This window comes from Narcine bancroftii, chromosome 2, assembly GCF_036971445.1.
Source record: "Narcine bancroftii isolate sNarBan1 chromosome 2, sNarBan1.hap1, whole genome shotgun sequence".
In the NCBI taxonomy this organism is placed as follows: Eukaryota; Metazoa; Chordata; class Chondrichthyes; order Torpediniformes; family Narcinidae; genus Narcine; species Narcine bancroftii.
This window is the reverse complement of record NC_091470.1, coordinates 298,673,820-298,699,321: the sequence shown is the minus strand read 5'-3', so window position 1 is coordinate 298,699,321 and position 25,502 is coordinate 298,673,820. Positions and strand designations below refer to the sequence as shown.

At 39.0% G+C, this 25,502-nt stretch overlaps 1 protein-coding gene across 3 annotated transcripts in view; it reads left to right on the top strand.

Annotated features, from left to right (window-relative positions):
- xkr4 (XK related 4) overlaps positions 1 to 25,502 on the top strand; it is a 233,081-nt gene that overhangs the window by 148,561 nt on the left and 59,018 nt on the right. For 2 of the 3 annotated variants that reach the window (XM_069915427.1, XM_069915425.1), the window contains exon 2: positions 10,732 to 10,931. In XM_069915427.1, the coding sequence (XP_069771528.1) occupies positions 10,732 to 10,931 (200 nt within the window). The remainder of the gene's footprint in view (positions 1 to 10,731; positions 10,932 to 25,502) is intronic. The other variant, XM_069915426.1, reaches the window with a different exon arrangement.

Here is a 25,502-nt window from a genome sequence, read left to right as displayed (position 1 = left end):
ACTTGAAGCATAAATTTGTTTCTTTTTATAATCTTGTCTGCATTAAATCTTCTGGCATAAACTGACCTGATGATTTGAGTTCATAAATACACATAATGAAGAACTAATGAGCTGTTTAGATTGTCTAAAAATCGAGAAACAACCATTAAAATTCTGTCATTTCTATACCATTTTCTGTTGGTAGCAATGGGTTTTTTTTGATTGTTCCAATATAATTGATGACTAACATTCAAGGTCAAAGGTTTTGGTACTGGGATGAGAAAAGAATGTGGAGAGAAATGTGGAGTGAGGCACTTTTTATCAATCCTTTCTGAACTGTTTATGCTAACCAACTGCATTTTCTTTTCCACGTCTACTTTATAAAAAAGTTGATTCCCGTTTGATGCCATATCTTGTTTCCTAGTTCTATCATGTATTATGAGCTCCTGTTTCATTTAGTGTGAGTATCACTTTAAAGGCTAGTACAGGCTGCAACCATTCACTGCATTGAAGAGACTGGGTGGTATCAGCTAGTACAGGCCATCCCCAAATTCACGAATTTGAAGAAGAGAAAGGACATTGGGTGCTTTTTCCAGGTGGTGAGAGAGACTTGTGTGTGGAACCCTGAAGGAACAGCACTTTTTTGATCAGCCGCCATCTCATCAAACATGGAGTAGGAATGATTCTGTTTGATAATTGTCAATTCGGTTGATTCTCCCTGTCAGGGACATGATTGAACCCCACACTTTGATTGACCCATAGCTGGGTTTTGGAAGCATCGTGGAAGTCATGCATCTTATTTCCCCTACATAAGAAAAAGGGGAGTTGTGACAAATGTTTGTACAAAAGGATATTTCACTGGAAGAAACTCAACAAGATTTTGTTAGTTTTTGGCAGTCCAGTCACTTAGTCTCTCCCATCTCCTTTGTGATTACTTCTGTGCCTCGGTTTAAAAGTATTCAGCCTAATGGTTTGGGTATCCCACACACACATACATTTGCACATAGTTGGTTTTGATTTGATTAATGTGTTATATTATTAGTAGTTATTAATAAATATAGTGTTTTAAAAGAAAAACAATAACACTGCCTTGGTGAATTTCTATTGCTGCTGGTCTGCAGCATAACAAACGTAAGACATGGCAGTAGGCTTGGGGAATTGAGGTAGCTTACTGAATAACCTCTTTAAACATCTTATCTCTTTGTTCTTCATCTTCTTAGGTAATTCCTCTGAATCAAGGATATTTTTTTCTAATCTTGTTTCAAGTGCCTGATGCTTGTGGTGTGAGTTCTTTTAATAGTGGGTGACTATCTCATCAGCTACTGCAGACCCAGTGGCAAAGGGATTGAACACAATTGGTTACCTGACTGCTGCACAGCCTTAGGACATCTGCACATGGTTTTGCAGATACAAATACACCTCCAAACACTAAACATTCTCACTATAAACACTTTATGTCTAGTACCTCTAAGGTTCAAGAACAGTTTCTTTCCACTGGCCATCAGGTTCTTAAACCTTCCCATGTTACACTAACCATAAAATATTCTAACACCACAAAAACGTATGTTTGCTTGTCGTAACACCATTTTTTCCAGCATGATAACTGAATACTATCTATCTATTTTTTTTTAATCTCTCTTTAATTTAATGTATACTAATGTAGTTGTTTTATTTTTTTGAAGTATGTGCTCAGCTGCAGCAAATGAGAATTTAGGTGTACATTGCACAATGTATTTGACAAGATATTCATTACTATAATCATTAAGCATACGATGTTAGAATATAGATATGTTTTTGGGAGATAAATAGGGTTTTTAGTGTAGATCACATACAAACACTTTAAAACAGATCTTTGTTCATTCTAGACATGTTGGCGCCAAGATCCTTTGCAAAAGCTTTGAAGAGTGCCCGAGACTTCACTAATGGATTGTTGTTTACAAAAAGGCAACAGATGAAAGAGCTTGATGGAGTCACATTCATCTCTGGAGTGGAACCTGCTGTTCTAGGAGGGTCATGTAGTTTTGGATGCAGTGAGAGTAAAACAGGCTTTTTTTTTCTCTCAGAGAGAGATCAGTTCTACAGTTTTATAGTCAGCAGCACTAAAAATGAATAGTTGCGGGTGTCAGCATACAACAAATCTCTCTCTCTGAAAACCGACAAGAACCTTTCTAAGTGGTAACCTTTCAAGCACCAAAACCTGGTGAACTTTATAAATGTTAAATTCTGTGCACAGTATAAGAATTGCCTGCAACCAGTGAACTTGGAGGAATGAGAACTGAGATTGGGCTGTGAATCAAAGAACTCTTCTGAACTTACACACACATTACATACATGTGCGCTTAGAATTAGAAGGGAGTTAAGTTAGGTTAGTTAAGTCAATAGTGATAAGTTATAAAGTGTGATTCTGTTTTCATGTTTAAAGATAATTAAAAGCAACTTTTGTTTAAGTAACCATTTGTCTTGGTGAATATCTATTGCTGCTGGGTTTTGGGATCCTCTGGCTCGTAACAATACATGAATACCTTCTAACCATACAAGTGAGGTAGATGTAGCCTTCTAAATGTTGAAGTGTTAATCTATGACCAGACATCAGGATTTTCCAGAAACTATTTCTTGCTTCTTTTTAACACCAACAATTTATACAGAATCTCACCAAGATTAGAGGAGATCACTTAAATCGGTATGGACTAGAGGGTCGAGATGGCCTGTTTCCGAACTATAATTGTTATATGGTTATTATCAGGTAACTCAGAGAAATGGTGGAGTATTAGAGGAGCATTTGTGTCTCTCTGCTGCTCTTGCCAATGAAAGATGTTATCCAGTACCTCTTGTAGTAAACAGTTTTCAAATTCTATTAATTAATGAGCTGTTCTGTAATAAAATATGTACTTTCTTATTTTTGTTGAAATTAAGATATGGTTAATGAAACTTCATTTTGAAATGAGGGTTCAGGATGCACTGCATTATAGTCAATTGAAAGAAAACCACTGGGAACAAAGGACTTCAAATTGATTGGTATAAATCTTTAACTTTCCGCATTAGGAAAATTATAGACTCCTTATTGCTTCTGATTCAATTTTCCTATACAGAAAGTGGACAAAATTGGTCAGTGATTCTAAAGGGACTCCATAAACCATATAATGTAAATTGTTGATAGTGAAAAAAATTGTTGTTTTGACTCTCATTTAAAAATAAATTAGCTTTGCTTTAAAAATGGTAATGCATTCGATCTAGATGAATTTAATAAACTGCAATATAACAAAAATATTCTATACGTTATTCTGAAATGAGAGAAATTGGACTTGTGAAATATATCTATAAACCACAATAAATGTCACAAAATCCCTGCTAATTTTCTACTAAATCAAAATATCCAATAGTTCTGAACACAGAATGTGAATTTATCAAATTTTTTTGAATTCCTACTTCCATTCAACTGCTCTCAGTGCTGATATATACAGACTTAGAATAATAAAACTGGCAAAACAGGATTTTCCAAACGTTCTATTATACAGTACCTCAAGAAGATACTAATGTTCTCAAGATCAAGATCAAAAATTCAATTTATTATCATGGTAATAAAACAATATCATATTACATGAAATTTCTTTTTGCCTGCTGCAAGGCAGACAGATTTGCCAGCTGCAGGAATTGCCTAAGTGTCCCTTACAGACTTGCAGTCAGAGAGGGAGTCCCCCAGAGTCACTGAGTTCCCATAGATTTGCCTCCAGAGTTTCCACAGCCCCCACAGTCACACAGAGAAGAGTCCAAACCATTGGGTTGCCCAAGTTCCAAATGTGAACCTTTAATATGGTCAGGAACCCTTCACCACTCTCAGCACCTCCTCGCATCCCAGTTCTGAAACCCCTCCAACCAGTTCAAGCCAGTCTCCAGCAGTCCACAGCCCCAGCAGAAATCTCCCAATAGCAGTCTCCAGCAGACCACAGCTTCCATAGGTTCCTTGCCTTGAGTCGTCAGCAGCTCGCCACATGCACTGGTCCCTCAGCTCCAGAGTCCCCTCACTGGTCCACCGCTATGGTCATCGTTCCCGCAGGTTGTCTCCTCGCTTCTCCTCTCAGACAGGGCGTTACTTTATCATCCTCTGCTTCCCAGGAGTCTGCCACCCCTCTTGGCCGCTGCCAATTAGTAGCCACTGACATCAACTAAAACTGCCGTCGACTCCCTCAACGGGCCATTTAAAGACCATGCAGAGCCAATGGTAGTCGACTGGATGGTTGGACCCATTAGGTGTAAGGAGTATAACTTGGACACAGTTCCTGAATTACTTCAGATAGTTGCAAAATTATTCACCCAGTTTTAAATTTTAAATGAACAATAAGGACATTATTCTGGACTTGTCAGAGTTCTTTTTGGCAGGGTATAGCCCAGGGGAATATGTATCAGAAACTGTGACATTGCTCTGCCCACCTCCCTGAGAACAACTTCTCTTTGAAAACATGATTGCAGAATCATTCTTAATAGATTTGATCATGTGCAATTAGAATACAACTTAAAGTTGCTCCTTCGTTTGTTTGCTTCATTGGTACAAGAATATTAAGACAGATATAAGCTTAATTAATAAGACTAATACCTCATAATAAATTGAAGCATAGTTCAGCAAAGTCTTTGTCAAATTGTGAAGTTAGCAGAATATTGTTACGTGATCCAAAGGTTGACCAGGGCTGTCATAGTCACATTCCAACAACACATTCCATTGGAGCACCCCAGCTGATTCTGAATCCACTTTTAAACACTCCATGTTTCTCAAGAGGTCAAACTAGATGCTATATTGTTGGGTACAAAATTTAACACCAATTCTTGGTGTTGGCTTCATTCAAGTTCTTTTCCAAGCTGCTGTATTATCCTGTCCTGCAAAAGCTTGGCCAAAAGAAGTTGTACAGGCAGGAACAATTGTAATGTTTAAGAAACATTTATAGAGGTGCGTGGATAAAAATGGTTTAGAGAGATTTGAGCTGATGCAAGCAAGTGGAACTAGTTCAGATGAACAATTTAATCAGTGGACAAGTTGGGAAAAGTTGCTTGTTTCAGTTTTGTAAGTGTTGTGGAAATTAACTCAAAGGCTGAAACTTCAAGATTCACTCTGAGAATTTATTAACATATCATGGAAAATCTTCAGCAGACAGATCAGAACTGGAATTTTTGTTTTTGTTTTTCAAGGGCTGACTTACTCGCCGAATCAGTTTTTCGTGGATTGACTTATACGTCGGATCAGCGCGGATTTGATTTTGAGCTGAATTTAAGGTCTCAATAATATATCCGGCGTATAAGTCAACCTCCATTTTGAAAGATTTTTTGGGGTTTCATAACTCTACTTATATGCCAAAATATACGGTAATCATAGCAACTGCAGGGTGGTGGGACAAGTTAGTAATCAGGTTAATCTAATGGAGGATGAGCTTATCCAATAGTTGCAATATTGCTTTACACTCCCTCATGCTAAAGGAATTGTGAAAACATATATATACTGTGTTGTGATCATCCACATTCATTACATTGTTCAGTCTTTAAATTCTTGAGAGTAATTTCTGTTAAATACTCGTGTCTACTTGGAGCATATACTGAAAATTTACACACAACTACAATTCACCTGAATTATTCATTGACTTTGGCTTCCAATAAAACTACTGCTTTAAGTAATGCTTGTATGGATGTTATCTTCTGACTCTAAATTAGATCTGATAATTAAGAAATATGCTACTGTCACATTTTAGCATTAAATGGCACTGATACTTGTTAATATAACCTGTTGAGTACCCAGCAATGCACAGGGTGCTAGAGGAACTCAGCAGATTCAGGCAGCATCTGTGGAAAGCTAGAGACAGTCCATGATGTTTTAGGCTGAAAATCCTTCATCAGGAATACCAAGAACCAAGCAGACAGCACTGGTTGTCCAGTATTCCTTATTACAGGAACAGCAGATATAGATTATATTGTGGAGGGTTGGCGGTCAGCATAATAATCATCTTTTTTGTTAGAATATATTCCAGTCATAATTGATGTTTTGGTCCTGACAGTCTATGCAAAATGCTATGTTTGGATCAGTAGGTTTAAGAATGTTTTATTGCTGTATCTGAAACTCTAAGAGAAACCATGACCAGTTAAAAATGTCATTGGCTTTGTGCATTTAGAAGTAGTTTGCAATTTGTGAAACAAATGCTGAGCACCTTTGAAAATCCTCTACAAAATTAAAGATTTTGATGGCTGAAGCATCAACCCATTGCTTATTTTTGTCATTTCCCTCGATTCTTTGTTGCTACCCCATTCTCTTCCACATGCTGACGACACTAGCAGTAGTCTGATGCATTTCAATACCTGTGCATTATATAAATGTTGAAATAAAATGTAATATTACATTTTCTTTTTTATTACATGACAATTAAAGAATATTGACTTTGACCATGCTTACTGCAGCCAGGAAGAGAGATACCTACTCGTGTAGAGAATAAAACTTCTACCTCTTTCTAGCCTATCAGCTATATCTTAATCTTTTGGACAACAGGGCTGAAAGCTTGGGGCTTGGATTAAAGTGCAGGGCTGGCAGAAATACTATTTGCATCAAACCTGAATTGTTTTCAATATAACTTGATCCTAGTTAACTGGAGTGAAGCTAAACTCCAGAGTGAAATAAATGTTTCAATTAATGTCACTTTGAAACGTTAAATTTCTTTCAATGGCAAAATATAAAAGCTAACCATCCATTGTTTGACAATCAGAAACAACAAAATACAAATCATCGTGTCAGCTTATATTTGGGTTCCACATGGTAATTCTCCAACATACTTCAAAGGCAATTTTTTTTTAGTACAGCTGGTGGGAAATTTCATCTTGAACTGGATAGAAGAGAAAAGAGTCATTGATGGGTTTAGATGAAGGGAATTGAATGGAGATTTGTGTCAAACAAAAACACGACATATTTTGAACGACTCATTACGTTTGTTATTATTCTTTCAATGCTGCTCGCCAATGGTGCTGAAGAATTAATGTAACCTTCAAGTCTTCTTCTCCTGCTACTCCCAAACCTGATGAGGCCATTGGCCAATCCCTGAGATTTCTCTCAGGAAAAGTCACTGAGTCTTAGAGTTTTGATGGATGAGATGGTCACTGTTCCACCAAATTAATAGCATTTCAGCACTGGAATTTGTAGACAAGATGTCTGCAGTGTCCAAGTGTATTGCTGTAGAGATTCTTTTGACTAGCTGACGATCTTTGGCCAGGATGGAGTTGGGGTATAAAATATAAGTGGGCATTTGTAAATACTGTCCCATGATATAGAGGAAAATAGTCTAAATTTTGATGGTGAGTATGAACTATAAAAAAACATGGAACAGAAGTTATCAGCCACACTGCTTCTTGTACATGCTTCTCCATTCATGGCTGATCCTCTATATGGTTCTTGGACTAACCATATATCCCTCGATTCACTGAGCATCCAAATATCTGTCTATCTTGACAACTGAACCTCCACAGCCTTTCTGGATAGAGAATTCTTTTAATGCACCACAATTTGGATGATATTTTTTTCTCATCTTAAATTATGACCACAGGTTCCACACACAGCAGTCACGGGATCACCATTCTAACTGTCATCCTGTCTCTGAATATTTTAGTGACATTTCTTATTTTTATAAACCATCTTGGCCCAATCTGCTGAATATCCCCTCAAACCTAATCTACTAAACCTTTGCTATACTCCTTCTTTTGCAAGAATAGGAAGTCTGGACCAATTCCAGTCTTAACAGAACAATTTAATTTCAGTAAGACATCCTTATTCTTGATCTCTGTTAGTCTTGTAATGAAGGCCAACATCCAATTTGCTTTCTCATTGCTTCTAGCTTAAAAGTTAAGCATCATGAAATATTTCATTCCTTCCCTTGGTTATTTTGCTACGATATCTCTATATCAATTAAATGACCTATTTATTTTAATTTGTAGCATCTTGTTAGGAATGCTATCTTCATTCAGATAAAGAGCTGTTAATATTTACAATTTTCCCTTCTCTAACTCTGGTTGGAGATATACCATTAAAATATATTGAAGATCTAATAACAGGGTTCTCACTGACCAGGTATTAAAACAAAAATAGCATATATTATGGAGACAATGCATAAAATTCACACCGTCTCGTATATTGCTATATCATTATAATTTTTTTCTCTTTGGTTTTAGCAGCATGAAACACAGACAATTAATCTGAAATAGTATTGGATTAACGAGTGTAATCACTAGTAGTATAACATATTAAGCACCTAATATAGTGTGTCACACAGTGGGAGGATTTGGTTCATGCCTCTAGCTGTTATTAAACTAATTCTTGTTCAAGAAAATGGTAGCCAATTTGGTCATTTAATTATCATTTTATCTTTTCTCCCAAGATGGAAAGTGCCTTACAAAATATATAAATATTTCCACTTACATGGAACCTTATCATGTGATTGAAATACATCAGCATTTTACAGAAATTATGATATAAATAGCTAGATAACAATTTGCACCCTCTTCTGTAGTTTGTTCCATGTCACCATTAAGCTCAGACATAGTTTGAAATGAAGGCTAATTTTATGTATTTCCAAAATTGCCCATTAAAATCCAAGCAGGACTGCAAATTCTGTTTTATTGCTGTTTTTGGTTGTCTGGAACAAGAATAGTGAATTGAACCAAAACCAAATGATTGGATCTGCCTGCTTTGTGCTACCATAAACTGCTTCATATCTATTAAAACATTGGAGTGTTCATTTAATTTTTAAATCACTAATGGATATCCCATGGCATTATTCAATGTTATAAGCATTGGAATATAAGATGCAAGTGTGTGTCATTAACCTTTCTTTGAAAAAGAAATAGGTCTAATTTCAAAAGAGCATTATTTTACTCAGACATGTGTCCCTCACACAGAAGAATTCCTATCTATCTTTGCGATGCCAGCTGGATTTTTTTTTGAAAAGAAACATAATTGTCAAGGCAATATCATCCATACATTCCTGTCCATTCATCTTAATTCTTATTCAAAAAATTGCCAATTTTATTGTTCAATTATAATTTTTATTTCTTCTCCTCTCCTGAATAGATTGTCCTACAAAAACTCTGTTCCCAGCAACTTTGTTCTTGCATCATCTTGTTGGCACGGTAGAGCTATCCCATGAAATGGAAATGGTACCAGTAATGCAGCTTGATGCCTACAGTCTCTCCCCTACAGTAGAGCAATGGCAACTCATTCACATGGGATAGCACTCTTATTTATATAAAGAGGATTATTGGCATTCAATACAGTAATTTTCAACATAAATTTGATGTTGAAACTCATCAGTAACTGACCATGTAAAAAATGAAAAGTTCCAAAGTACCACTCTACTTTCAATTGATCTGTCAGTTCCAGATTCCTGCTGCCTTTAAGGCTTTCTATTGCACCTGCCCTACACTCATATTAATTAAATCACAACAGACAGGCAGTTAGGCTGCTGAGGTTGTAGCTGCACTCAGGTTATTTGGAATAGCTGCAACACACCTGCTGTGATCTTATTGAATGTCGGGGCAAACTCAAGGGCCCAAGTGGTGTATTCCTACTTCTTTTTGTTTTTGGCAACATTCACACATTCTTTAAATTGGCTTCCTAATCCACAAAGCAATTTTTAAGGTGAGGGCAGCTTGGAATTATTCAAAGCTCAAATGATAAAAAATGAATCAAGGCATGCTAGAGAAACAAGAAGAACATGCATTTGTCATAAAGTTATTAACTATATTTATAAACTCAAATGCAGTTGTCTGTGAATGAAGAAAATTCTCCATTGGCTCAAAATGTTGTTTGTATAGCTATGCCTTCTGCTTGGAGGCATTTCAAAATCACTATTTCATTCAATTATGGTGTGTTTGCCCTCTCACAGAGCATGACCAGCATTTTCACCTCTTTTCTGACAAACCTGTAGCTGGTTTGGTAGATCAAAATTGATCCCATAGATTGATCAAATTTAAAATTTTAAAAGGTTCATCACAAGGTGGGAAATCTTTTTTTACTTGTCCATTTGTTTCCAAATTCCTGCATACAATTTACATGTAAGTTTTTTAGCAGATTCTTCAACAAATTTAGGAAAGCTTTATCTTTAACACATTTAAACATCATGAATTAGTGTACTCAAGGTATTTAATCTGTTAATGTAGTGGTACAATTTTCATAATAGACCGCAGTGTAAAATAGCTGGCATAATGTCACCACTTGCATTTACCCATCAGTTCACTTCACGCGTGTGAAGTTTGGAAATGACAGGCATTGGATGCTATTGGCTGTTGCCTGTTGCCTTAAAAAATAATAAATTTGCTCCAATTTTTGCTTCTCTGTCTGCTTAAAATAAAAACAGAAAATGCTGGAAATAATGAGCAAGTCTCACAATATCCATGGGGAGAGAAATAGAGCTAACGTTTCAGGTCAATGACTTTCATCAGAATTGCTTCATCAAATTCTCTTCCGTATTTATTTTTGGCTGTGGCTATTTTCTGCCCAGCAACCTTTTGTACCATAAAATACTGTATTAGGAATGAAATAAAAGAAAGATTTCCAACTTTTTGTTCCTTTGCACAATCCAGCCTAAATTGACGACACCTTATGAGCCTTAAGAGGTAGAAATACCCTCCTCTCCCCAATCTCTTTTTAATCTTGTACACAGACACATACATAATCACATGCATATTATCTAGGTATAATTCATGCCATTATTTTAACATTTTTATCTTTCTCTTTAGATATTTGCGTACAATATATCTTGGTATCAGAAGCCGTCGAAGTGGAGAGCTTGACCGCTGGCGATTTTACTGGAACATGGTGTATGAGTATGCAGATGTAAGTATGTTACATCTGCTGGCAACATTTTTGGAAAGTGCCCCACAGCTTGTGCTGCAGCTTTGCATTGTGATTCAGAGCCATCGCTTAGAAGCACTTCAAGGTAAGAAATGATCCTTTGACAGAAGATGTAATGAAAATCTGCAATTTTCACTGACTGCAGTATATAAAATTATTGAATTAATACCAACACAGAAATGGGCAATTTGTGCTGGTGTTTATCTTTAACTCCACCCCTAATCTGACATCACCATCCACTTCCATATTCCTATCTGACATCCCCATCCACTTCCATATTCTTATTCCACTATAACTCTTTATTAACCCATTCGTAAATGTTCCAGAGGGACATTCTGGATGAGGTGAAAATCCCCTTTTGTATGTAAATGTGGTGAGAGGAGATAATCCTCCTCATTCGGTTAGAAATAACAAAAGCGAGAATGGAATAACTGCCTTTTAGAATCTCTCCCTTTTTACACTGAAAAACCACAGCCCACCTCTAGAAGCCAGCTTGCTTGTTCACACAGAATAAAAGAAAGGCAGGATCTGTGAGTTATTTTACACAGCAAGCCGGCTTCCTGAAGCAAAAGAGGTAGGACACGTAGTACAGCCCCACTTTGCCTATGACACTACTTAACTTGGCGAAAAAAGCCGGGTAAGTCCGCACCCCCCCCACCCCAATCCGCCTTTGATGTGTTCACACAGGTATGCAAAGTGTTCTTAAGTGGCTTGAATCCTCTGTGTAAAAGGTGCATCTGGTTAAAATATTAATTCTTGTATTGTTTTCTATAGTCCTGCATGAAAAAAAAACTTTTTGTGGTTCTCACATCTGTCATTGGGAGACTTAGTTTTATTCTCAAGTTTGTCAGGAGAAAGGTGATAACAGAAAAAGGATAAGAAAAGACACTTCGTAATACTTGAATTTTTGATGGCCTTATATTTATCCAAAATACAGGTACAAGATCCTAGCAATTCTATTAGGTGTCAAAACAAATCTAAATTTTTAAACCCACTCCGTGTGTGTAACAAAGCAGAAATGATTTACTTTGCAGCTGTCAAAAACATTACCAATGCAAACTCAGGCTGAAACTGCCAAAATTGTTTTTGCACACAGTCCTTCCATCTCCTCGCTCCAGTTAATGGTAATAAAATTCAGGATCAATTAGGTCCACCTGCGCCTCACCTTCCCACGTCACTAACTCATCATACTCTCTGAGAACATCGAAAACACCCTTTTTTCCTGCTAAAATATTTTACCTGGATTCATAATTCTCCACTCAAAAGATTCAAAGAAAGTTTTCCTCTATATAATGAAACAATCATATCATTCTTTGTACAGTTTACCCTGCTGCTCTGCAGCACATTGCAAATTCTAAGTCCCCCTCCCATTTATCCAGTACATCTGAGGCTGCTCAAACCAGTCGGTATCTCTTGTTCTTTGTGCTGTTTCCGTATTGGGACTGCAGTGTGTTGCTAGTGGTGATGTAACCACTTGGAAGAAGCTGAGTAGCTAAAAATAACACATTACCACCACTTTTCATCTTCAAGTGCAGTGCTCAGCTTTGAATGCAAGTGTTTGGTTTTGATCCAATCCAATCAAACCAATGCAGCTCGGATCACCTAAGATTTTTGCCCTAGATCTGCAGTCTGCTGTGTGATTGTGGATAATTGTTTTGTCAATCCTAAGGGCTTATAAATATTGATGATTGTGGCAAATAGCTGGTCTTCTACTTGAAAAGCTTCTAATGACAACAGTTTAAATTCAATAGTGTGCCATTTAAAATGAAAAATCACAAACTTCAAGCATAAAGGTTGAATGTGAAATTAGACTGGAACTTAAATTATTACAGCAGTTCAAGGTGAAGTTCTGTCTGAAATTGCAATGACGGCCATTTCCAAATAGGTTCAGAATAAATTTTGAGGGTCATTAAAAATGAGAGCAGTTTTGCTATTGTTGAAATGACGTTCAAAGCTTTCCTTCGACAATTCATAATTTTTTTTTTCTAGGAAGATTGGAAAGCAGCAGATAATGTGCAAGGAGTATTTGAGTTCCTTGCAACAACTTTTGAGACAGAGATCTCTTCTTTCAACTGATGGATATTTTTAAATGTAAATAAAAGCTAGGACAAAGATTGGGCAAGTTTTAATCACTTAAAACTGCTTCCCCGACTCTGATTATTCAAATTGGGCTTTAATTTAAGTTTAGGCTTTGAATTCTGACTCGCCCAACAGGAATTACAGCCTCTTGGGTAATATTTATCGCATGATGCAGAAAGGATTTCAAGTGAGTCGAAGTGAGTGGATGGGTCCTTTCTTGCCTGTCATCTCTACAGATTCACTTTTCTCCAAGCCCCTGAGAACTAATCCAATGTCATCAGGACTAAACCACTCTACATGTAACCTACACTTTTTTAAAACTATGAGCTCTGAAATTCCATCCATAATTCTTCACCCCCACCCACTCCCAAGAGTGGTTGGCTTCAGAATGTTGCGGCTACAGCTCATTTGGACAACATTGAAGTGTGGAGCCAATCAGAGAATAACATTTTCCTGACACCATGTCCTCTCTGCCCGAGCAAAATTCATACAATGAGTATCAGGAGCACTAGGTGCTTTGTTTGCAAGTGATACCATTGTCACCAATTTTCAAGGCATCTGCTGGTTGGGCAAACAAGAGTCATTAGATGTCATATTTTAGGATTCCTTTCAGTGTACGCAGGATCCTGGTGTGAAATTATGGGTTTGGATAGGACTCTATGAGGCTGTGGAGGCTGTGGAAGCATTGGAGGAGTGACTCTGGGAGGACTCTCTTTGGCTTCTCTTTCTCTTTCTCTGACTGTAAGAGGCATTTCAGGCAATTTCTGCCAATGGTGAAGCTGTCTGGCTTACAGCAGGCAAAAGCAATTTCATGTAATATGACACTTTTTTTATTTTCAGTTTCTTGAATCTTGAATTTTTTTGAATATTTAATTTTTTCCATAAATGTGCATAGTATATACATAGTAAACTCTCCAATATAAAAGTGTGTGCATATATATATATAAACTTTCTTACAAAAAAAACAAACAAAACAAATAAAATAACCGCTCCCACCAACACCCCCCCCGCCCCCACCTTTCGTAATATAAATCCACACACCGTCAGAGCTCACATTTATATTAACCATTAAAATTCTTTATGGGGAAGTCACGTGTATTGATATTATAGCAGAATCTTTAATTGTCCTTTTTATTATTATATGTATAATTAAAATTGGGCCCCTACATGATCAAAATATGGTTGCCATATCTTAACAAATGTGTCATATTTGTTCTTTAAGTTGTATGTAATTTTTTCCATAGGTATGCAACTATTCATCACAGCAGTCCATTGTGCTCTATGTAGAGGGGAATCGGATTTCCAAGTAATTGCAATACATACCTTAGCCATTGTTAAGGCTATTTTAACAAATGAAATTTGGAATTTAGTTAATTTATTGCTTATAAAGTTGCCCAAAAGATAAAGCTCCAGATTACCTGTGAAGGTCACCCCTGTTATCCTTGTTAAAATTTCAGTAAAATCCTGCTAAGAAAGTCTCAACTTCACACACGACCACGTAGCAGGTAAAAATGTTCCTATTTCTGTCCCACATCTAAAACACATTTCCGATATTTCAGATTTTGGTCTATGCAACTTCTATGGTGTAAGATATAATTGGTGTAGGAAATCATCTTGCATTTATACTTGATGTCATGCTATCCAAACACATAACCTTGTGTTTGGATAGCATTCTCTCCAGTTGGTATCTCGATTTATTGATTTGGAAAAATTACCTGAACACATTTGACAAATGCAAAGCTATCCAGCTCTTTTACAATATTGAGTCCCAGTCAATATATAGAAAATTAAATAACCTACTATCACAACTTTCTATTTCCTGAAACTATCTGCTATCTACCTGCAGATTTGCAACTCCAATTCTTGCTGACTATAGGGTGGACTATAATACAACCCCCATTAATGTGGTTGTAACTTTCCCCTTTCGCATTCCTCAGCTGCACCCATATAGCCTCAGTAGACAAGCCCTCTGGTCTGTCTTGCCTGTGATGTTTCCTGTTGAACAACTCTACACCTCTCCCTTTCATCGCTCCTGCTCTCTCGTGTCTGAAACAACAGAAACCCTGAATTTTGCTCCTCCTGTGGTCAGGTTTCAATTATGGCCACAATGTCATAATTCCATGTGCCAATCCATACTTTAAGCTCTTCTGCCTTTCTTACAATACTTCTTGCATTGAGAATATTTCCACCAAGCACAACCCTTTTATTTCTGCCTCTTTATGCAGCCTTAACATCATCTTTTTCCTCCTCCACTCTCCTGTCTGCTCAGGCACTCTGGTTCCCACCCTCCCTGAAAATCTAGTTTAAACCTCCAGACCAGAACTAGCAAATCTTCCCACAAGGATATTAGTACCCCTCCAGTTCAGATGAAAATCATCCCACAAGTTCCACCTTCTCTGGAAGAGAGCCTAGAGATCCAGAAATCTGAAGCTTTCCCTCCTGCACCAATCCTTTAGCCATGTGTTAAGCTGTATAATCCTCCTATTTCTAACATCACTGGCATGTGGCATGGGTAGCCATCCTGAGATCACAACCCTGGAGGTCCTGTCCTTCAACTTTTTTACCTAACACCCTGAACTCTCTTTACAGGAGTTCATTGCCCTTCCTGCCCATGCCATTGGTCCCTATGTGGATGCTTACCCTTCCTCTTGAGAATGCCATGAACTTGATCTGAAATATTCAGGATCCTGTCACCTGGGAGGCAACATACTATCCAGGATTCTCAATCTCTTGCACAGAACCTCTTATCTGTTCCCCTCACTGTTGAATTCTCTATCACTACGGCTCACCTCTTCTTCTCCCTCTCTTTCTTAGCCACAGGACCAGAATCTGTGTGTGGTGGTACACCACCGGCCTACTGCAGGGGGAAACCTCTGTACCTGCAGGAGTGTAAGGGGACAGGACAGCACCTGGTCGGCTGTCAATCAGTTGACCTGAATGGATCAAGCCCCACCCGGTCGGGTGTCAATCACCCTCCGGGATAGAAGCCTGTGCCAGCCTCCTGAGGCCTCACTCAGAATTGCCACAGCCACAGCCAGCCTAGCTCTGTGGGTCTTTGTGGATTAAAGCCTGTTGTTCACTCTTTAGCTTTGTGTGTGTCTGATTCTGGCTAACAGTGAACCACACTGTGCCAGAGACCTGACCACTGTGGCTTGTCCCTCTTAGGTCATTCCCTTCAACAGTATCCAAAATAGAGTATGTGTTATTGCGGGGAATGGCACAGTGTACCTGTTCCCTTTCCTTCTCCTGTCACCCAGCTGACTTCCTCCTCCCTCTAAGCTCTGATTGCGTCCCTGTAAATCCTGTCTATCACCCGCTCAGCCTCCCAAATGATCTGGAGTCCTTCCAACTCCAGCTCCAATTCTCTAACGTGGTTGCAGTTGGATGCTCTTCTCACAGATAAAGTTGTCAGGGATGCTGTTGGCTTCCCTGACTATCCACATTTTTCAAGAGGTGCATGTTCTTGTCCTGGCTGCTACTCCACTGTCTAAGAAATAGAGAAAAAAGTTAGAAAAAAAGTTGTCCTTACCTCTGCTTCCTTGTTGAATCCTTTTGTGCCTCGACAAGGTTGTCCTTTCTTTACCTCAAATCCTATGACACCACCTCACCTTCTGCTCGCCAAAGCCTTTGACTTACAGACTCAAGTTGCCACTCCACTTGAGCTTTCCTTCTTGTTATTTTCTGCTGGCTCTATCTGTATCATACAGACTCCAAAGGTGATGGGAAAGAATCCTCCAGGGAAAATTCTCAGCATATTATATCTATAATATCAGCAAACTGTTTAAGGATGAGGTTCATTGCAGTTGAGCCAATTGAGTCATTACCAGAGCATGCACACTTTCCAGCATGTGCCATGATGGGATAGAGGCTGATTTTTTTTCAATCCCACACCTAAAAATAGGGCCATTGAAATGAGTTGTAAAAGCCCGACACATATTTCTGCTGGCATTTACTGCTTTAGTCAAGATCAGTGAAACATTTCAGGTTTTTATGTCTTAACACTTTCAACTTAATGAGATTATTTTAAAACAGGACATATTTTTTACATATGTGGGAGCATCAACAATTGGTATGAATTCTGAAGAGTGGCATTAAAATAAATTGTGTAAGTCTTTTGCAAAAAGAAAGTAATTTCCTGACCCATATCCAAAAGCCTTTTACTACAACATACAAATGACATTTTATAAAAATCCTTAATTTTCTTCCGGCTAAGCATATTAGGTGCTGTGTGAGAAAAAAAATTTGTAACATTTGTAATCTCCTTGAGTTCAGAAAAATAAAATCACAGAAAATCTCCCCCAAATCTTAAAAGATTTGTTAGCCTAAATGCTTCCCAGGTTTAGGAGTGTAGAACTAGGTGCACAGTTTGAGAATATGGGGTAGACCGTTTAGCACTGAGATGACTAGAACAATTCTCCGAGGTTGGTGAATCTTTGGATCCAGAGGTTACGGAGACAAGGTTATTGGTGATTTATTCAAGATAAAGATGAGTAGGTTTCTGGATTTTAAAGGGAATCAAAGGATCATATTGAAATATGGCTCTGAAGCAGAAGACCAGCCAGGAACTTGATGAATGATTGAGCAGGCTCAAAGAGCTCTCTGGCCTCCTCTTGCTGTTATTTCTTCTGCTCTCCAATAGACTTGGCCAGACAGGAGGTAAAGCACAGGATCCTGTTGACACCGGTGGTTAAGTGAAAAAAAAAACCACACAAATGCTGGAGAAGCTCAGCAGGTCAAACAGTGCCTTAATGTAGCAAAGGTGAAGATACATCTCCACTGTTTCAGGCTTGAGCCCTTCATCAAGGTTTGGGGAGCATGAGTGATGTCCGGGGAAAGGGGGGGTGGTGAGGGTGGGAGATGATAGGTGGAGGGGGTGGGGGGAGAGTCTAGGCTAGGTGGAGAGTCTAGGCTAAGTAGGAACTGAAATAACTAGTTAAAGGGGGAAAAAAGGCAAGCTGATTTGTGGAATGCAGTGAACTCGATGTTCATACCCTGGGGTTGGAGGGTGCCCAGACAAAAAATGAGGTGTTGTTCCTCAGGGTGGGGTAGTATGAAAGGCCATGAACAGACATGTGAGCTTGAGAGGGCGATTCAGAATTGAAATGGTTTTGAGAGTGTGACTCAGATGGCAGAATAAAAGGAGTTTTAACAGTTTCAATCTAAACTACAACCACAAAACTGCTATTGATTTTATTCATGGCTTCAAAAGTACATTTAATTCTCCATTGCATGAATTGGAAATGCCATTCTAATCAATTTAAGGCAGGTTCTTCAATGCCCATCAAATTGTTTTTTTTCATTCAGGACTAATATTGAAAGATGTTACCATTGGCAATAACTATAATTCATCCTTGGCAAGTTCATCTTTAAAGAAAATATGAGCCATATTCTGTTCCACATTTGGATAGTAAGAAATGTAACTATATTTAAATCAGTGACTAAGTTTTCACCACAAGCACACAATCAGAAAACACAAATAGGTGGCATGGGCTCAAATGAATTACTGTCATGTGGCTCCAAAATGGTGGCGCTACCGGAGCTGCTGTAACTGCAGCACTGCCATGTTGCTGACCCAGGAGAGCAGGGAGCAGAGACAGAGCACTGCTCCAAACGGTTCAACCTAATACCAACAGCTCTGTACCAGGTTTAAACAGCCTGTTAAAATCCTGCAACCGCGGAGGTCTGTGCCTGAGATGATGGTGCCTGTGCTTGACTGTGGCCATGAGAGATTGCATGTGATGTTTCTTCTATTGTAATAAGAGACTTGGGTTCTTTTAAACCAGCTATACTTTATTAGCTATATTCATGACCATGTGGAGGCATCCATCTTGAAGCCAACCCACTGCAATCAACTAGTCTCTGACTCTCTCTAGTGACCAGGAGGATCACTAGCACTCTATCACTACATCCTCTTTCCTTGAGATATTTAATCTAAAAACATAATACACTAATACAGTATTCATTTTAATTTAAAGTTCAACACAAATGCAAACACAAACATTGGCAGCACAAACTTTTTAAGTGTGCAGTTCTTTTTTTTTCTTTTAGAGATTCAGCCTGTCAGGTGCTTTGATAACATGTGTGGATCCTTTTTAGCACAGGTGCTTGTTTCGGCTCTGCTGCTCCACTATGGTCTAGCATTGATTAAGTTTCCTCTGTTGCTGTGCAGGATGGATCTTCTGAATTTGTCTGTCCTGCAGTGTCACTTGCATTTTCAGCAGGCTTTTTCGATTCCTCTCAGTATTTGACCATCCTCTGGTCTGACAGTGTAGGATCTTGGATTTACTTCCTCTAGAACAATAGCCTTTTTGCCCCAAGTGTTGGAATCTCACTGGGTCATGTTGTGCCAGTGGCCCTAAACTTCTTGCTGACATCATAATTTGCTTTTTGTTCACGGGTGCTGAGGATCCCTGGCACCTGCCCACTGCCATCACCAAACCTGCCCAGGAGCCAAGGTACCTGCTCCTGCCACTGCCACCCCCCACCCCCAGTCCAAAGTTGCCAATACCACCTCCCAATCAGACGCTGCCACCGCCACCCGCCATCCCTGGTCCAATGCTGGTGAAAAATCATTTCCCCCCTTCTGCATTTACCCTAATGGCCCCAATTAAATTTGTTCTGTCACTAACTCTGGGAACAGCGAAGAACAGAGTACAATGGAGGGTAAAGAATAAATGGAAAGAGAGGGGGAGGGAGTTACCTGAAATGAGAACAATCTCCACATGCACTGCCCGACCTGCCAACTTCTTCCATTCACTCACTGATTACTGTGCATTAAAGCTCTACATGAGCATGTCAGGTGAAAATTTTTTCTCAATGTGTAATGTCATGGTGCTACTGAAAATAAATTTGGATAACTGAGAATTTTTCTTCAGTGGTTTTTGGGTAATCAGAAACATACTGTACTTAACTTCACCCTGCCCTTCTGAAGCTCAGAGCCAACAACAGTACTATTGGTCTGGCAGCACCTTGCCCAGATAGGTCATCCCCTAAGCAGTATCCAAAGAGATTGCTGAAGAGAATGGCCACAGTGTAACACTGCACTGACTTCTTTCTCCCCTTACCTCTCTTACTGTTCATCCATCTATAAGTTGAATTCTGCACTCTGGGAATAACCACCTGCTCAACAGTTTTACTTATGACTTGTTCAGCCTCTCAGATGATTCTCAGTTTGTTCAACTCCAGCTCCAGTTCCTTAATACTGTCTTTCAGGAGGAGGTGGAGAAGGCTACACTTCCCGCAGATGTCAACATCAGAGAAACAATCAGAATCCGTGTTCTACGGGACGGCCATTCCACCAACCCCCCTATCTGCCATCTTTCCTGCACCATTCTATAGACGACCAGGATCAAATCAGCTATAATGAAAGGAAACTACTTCTTTGGTCTCAGCACCTTTTCACTGAAGCCTCTTGAGTCAAACCCTCAACTCTCCATTCCACTCTGGCCCACTCACCTGATGTCTGCAACACTTATACATCTCACCATTTTAAACAAGCCTCTTCTCATACTTTCTCGCTCCAACTCCTGGTTCCTGCACTTAAACTCCCTTTCCCTTTATTGGCTAAAGCTAATTAGCCAATGGAGAAATGTAAACATGCATCTGCTTTTCCCGATGCTTTTTAAATAGTCCTCTTCTCATTCAAAGTACCACTTTTGCAGTTCCTGACGACAAACAAAATGGTGTATGTGCAAAAATTGATAAGACCGCAAAATTCAAGATTCAATTCATTGTCATATAATAAAGACAATGCAATATTACACAAAATCTGTTTTTGTCTGCCATAAGGCAGACAGATTCGCCATTGGTAGAAATTGCCTGAAGCACTTCTTACATGCCCATGGATTTGCCTCCAGTGCTCCTGCAGCCCCGGCAGCTACAGAGTCCAATGCAAACTATCAGCAGCTCCAACTCTAGATCCAACCTCAGCGCCGTCGTGCATCATAGTCCCGATACCTGCTGCCCCTTCAGCAAATGAGCCAGTCTCCAGCAGTGCGTAGCCTGGTGTCAATCCCTCATCTGCATTCACCAGCAGCCCCCAACCTGCATGGGTTCCTCACCTTCAGTCGCCAACAGCCTGCCGTCAGTGTGTCCTTCAGCCTCAAAATCTCTTACTGGTCCACCGCCAAGGTCACCATCCAATGGATCACCTCCTCTGCTTCTCCTTCTCAAATGGGTGGTGTTCTCCCCATTTATCTATGACTGCACTAGTCCTGTGCTTCTCCAGAGTCCACAACCCCACATGGCTGCTGCCAATCATAAGCTCCGCCATCCTGGGTGCAGACCCTGTGGTTGCAATATTTCTAAATAAAACCACCATCGGCTCCATTTACAGGCTGCTTAAAGCCTGTAACTGGGTGTTGGGATCCCAGGGGAGTGCTGTGACTTCACTTCCCACTCTCCGCAGGTCCGGACCCACAGCAGCGCCACCATTTTTGCCCTCAGGAACATGCTAAATTTCCTCTGGCTTCTGAAAAGGTTGTGTTGTTGGTACACTTTCTTGGTTGTAGTTTTGATGTAGTTGAACCAAGACAACTTGTTTTTCAAACTATCTTGCTGCAGGTGCCCCTTGGCAACATCTTCAGTAAATACACGATTAATATGCACATAACTGTGACTGATGCTTAATTTGGCCACAGATCAGTGTCTCTCCACACTCTCACTCAGTTCTGATTATCTGACAACAAGTCTTGGTGAACAGGAACTTGTATCAACCTTGTCCATGCAATAGAAAGTTGTTCTTCACCTTAATATCACCCTTTCCATGGTAACTGTCTGAAGTATAACGAGGCTCTTTGCAACATTTGTGAATTGATCCATAATGAGCTTCAGAACATATACATTTATCATCAGTAATACTATCTAATACTTCCCAGCCTAAGTTCATTTGCTGTTAAAAATCTCATCTACATTTTTTTTATCATTCATCTTCACTGTTCCACGATTGGTCAGACTCCTTCGTGCTACCCTTTAAAATGTGATTATATTCATTTATACAACTGGTGTCCTTTTTTTTCCACTATCACCTCTGCACTTGTAACTCTAATGGCTTCAACTGAGATAAGGTGGATCCTATCCAGGGTGAGCCCACACAAAGCAGCAGGACCAGATAACATACCTGGTCGGGTGCTAAGGAACTGTGCAGACAAGCTGACTGAAGTCCTAATGGATATGTTCAGTATTTCACTCCAGCAGTCCATTACCCCCGCAGGTTTCCAAGCAACTACCATCATCCCAGTGGCTATGAAAGTGATGGTTATCCAGTAGCACTGACCTCCATGATCATGAAGTGTTTTGAGTGACTAGTAATGGAGCCCATCAAAGCATACCTATCAGTGAATGTGGGCCCTTGCCTATTAGCCAAGCCAATCCACAGATAATGAAATAGTCCTGAACATTCACTCTGTCCTGACCCATGTAGAAAATGATGTCTCATACTCTGGTTTGTTGACATTGAATTCATCTCAGCGTTCATATAATCATTCCTTATCAGCTGTTGGATAAACTATCCTCACTGGGACTTAGTACCCTTCTCTGCAACTAGATCCTGGACTTCTTGATTGAAAGACCACAGTATGTCCAGGTTGGCAGCAAAACCTCAAGCCCCATCGCACTGAACTCTGGTGCACCTCATGGCTGTGTGCTCAGCTTGTTACTATTCATACTGCTAGCACACAACTGAACTGCCAGGTTCAGCTCCAAAAGAATCAAGTTTGTGGATGACACAGCAGTAGTTGGAATCAACAGGTTTCAGAGAGGGGGTTGACAGGCTTGTACAGTGATGCAAGAAAGACAACCTGAATCTCAACATTGACAAGACAAAGAAGATGACTGCAAATCAATGTTTCTATCATAGAGAGAGTTGGGAGCAGAAATTTCCTTGGCCCCTCCATTTAAAGGATGACCTCTTCTGGACCCAAAACACTTCCTCTTTAGTCAAAAAGGTGCAGCAGTGCCTACACTTCCTAAGGAGGTTGAGGAGGACAAGGCAACCGGCCCCCATCCTATCAACATTCTACAGGAGTGTCCTGGCTGGCTATATCATAGTGTGGTGTCAAAAGTCAGTATAGAGGTTGAGTAAAATTGCTGAGAAGATTACTGGAGTCTCCCTTTCCTCTACTAATGACATCGACCATGAGAGGTATTTAAAGAGGGCTCAGAAAAACATCAAGGACGCTTACCATCCAGCCCACAGTGTCTTTGAGACACTATTTTCATGGAAGTAGTATAGGAGCATAAAATCTTGGACTGCCAGGCTGAGAAACAGCTTCTTCAAGCAGGCAGTTGGACTGTTGAACAATTCTAGAAACCCATAATTTTTTGTTAAATATATATATTTAATTTGGATCATTAGGTATATATGTTGTTTGTCTGTATTTGTGTGCACAATGTTCCAGAGATATGCTGTTCCGACAAGTTGTATATGTGCAATCAGATCCAGGTTAAACACTGTATAAAGATAAAGTGTTTCTGTTTTCAGAACCCACCCCCATTCATCCTTCTCTGTCTCTGGAATTTCCATCAGCCCTATAACCCTTCATGATTTTGTCATGCCTCCAGTTTTACCCTCTTAATTCTCATTGATTTTAATGATTTTACTGTTGGTACTTGTGCCATTTTGTTTTTAACCAAGCTTTTGGTCCGCCCTAATATCTCCTTTCGTTGATCAATGTCAAAATTTATTTAATTCCATTCCTTTATCTCATTGTACTGGGACATGCTATGTAACGGTGCTTTAAAAATATGTGTAGTTGTGATGGTGTCATTTATAGTAATGGAATTCATAAGTCATTATGATTGAATGAGATTGAAAGTAACTACAAAATAATCTTCGTAAATTTCACCTAAGAGCTTAGGGGGTATGAAAACCACAGGTTTAGATGGAATGCACAGTTATACCCCACCTAATATCACCCTGCATTGACTTCAGTCAAATGTGGATCAAAACCAGCATTTCACATAAATGTATCCGCTTCTTAATGGATTCATTTGGTTAAAAAAGCCCCAGTTAGTGTGCCAACTGCCTATGGCAGAGTGAGACCAGAGGGATTTCAACAGCTGGATGTCATCTCAATGTTCACACTTCCCAACTGGAATGTGACTTTATGCCTGATAATTGATTGGCACAGAATATTCTCTCCCTTTTGATTCAGACTTATTTATGTTTATCAATTGCGATTGTCCGAATCTTTGTGACACAGTCACTATTGCATGTGGGCACAAGTAAATAATGGTAATCAGATGAACTCTGCAACTCCATTGTTGCAGAATAACATTACATTGCTCTTAAATCTTAACCTCATTACTGATCCTTTCTGTACTCAAACATTCATCTGTCAACAACAAGCAAATTCAGGAGAACGTCTTGGTGAACTTTTCACTGAAAAAATAATCAGTGCTCCATTGTGGAAATTAAATCCATCTGATTTAACAATTACAGTTGATCTCAGGAGATTAGATTCAAGGCTCTCAAGAGTTATCTGAAACCCTCTCTCATGTTTTGTTCCACATTGACATATTGTATTTTCACCTTAATAGAGAATCAACCACAATATAACACTAATGATGAAGCTGAAATATTAATTAACACCATATTTCTACCTCCATGGATGATCATATGACCCTAAGACATCGGAATAAGATTAGGCCATTCAGCCCACTGAGCCTGCTCTGCATTCAACTGATTTTGTGCAATTTTCCTCTCAACCCCATACTCTTGCCATTTCCCCATACTTTAACACCCTTACTAATCAAGAATCTATAAACCTCCCAAAGGAACAAAGGAAAATAATAACATACAGTACAACTCCGATTATCCGAAATGCACAGAACTAGGCCTATTTCGGATAAACAATATTTTTGGATAACAGGTCATTTTTTTTAAAAAAACAGATCAGTAGTAACAGCAAATCACTTGTAAAAGAGTTTAAACAACAACAAACAACAAGGGAAGGTTTTTTAAGCGTTACATAATGTTTAATCTTCAGCAAAAAAAAAAACAACCTGAACAAAGTAAGACAAATCCGAGACCAAAATCTCGAAATTCTACTCAGAGGTTTTTCCAAATTTTTTTCAGCATGTGACATCAGTTCAGCTCTAAAAAAAATTGGATAAACGAGGATTTCTGATTTTTCTGAAATTTTCAATTATCTGAAAAAAATATCAGAGCCGAACAGATGTCGCTTCCTGGTCCAAAAATCCATGGCTGAGTATTTTGGATAATCGGAGTTGTATTGTAATATTCTGCAGCTTTAAAAACAAGTGAAGGCATGCAAAGAATTCCAGCGGCTGAAATTATTTTACAAATTAATTGATGGATGTCATTTATTTTAAATAATGTAAGAGCAGAAGCAACTCTCTGTGCTTTTGGCACCACTAAAAGGCAGCAAACTTAGAGAGGCATTTAATGTTGATTTTATTGGTGACACCACAGCAGTCCCAGGAACAATCAACCTTTGTATTCAAAGTAACACCCTTTGGGTTTAAAATCATTATGAATTTAAATTGAATATTTTTATGCTGATTCTAAATTGAAGCTGAAAGGATGAGTCTATCTTGAACCCATAAGAGAGGAAGT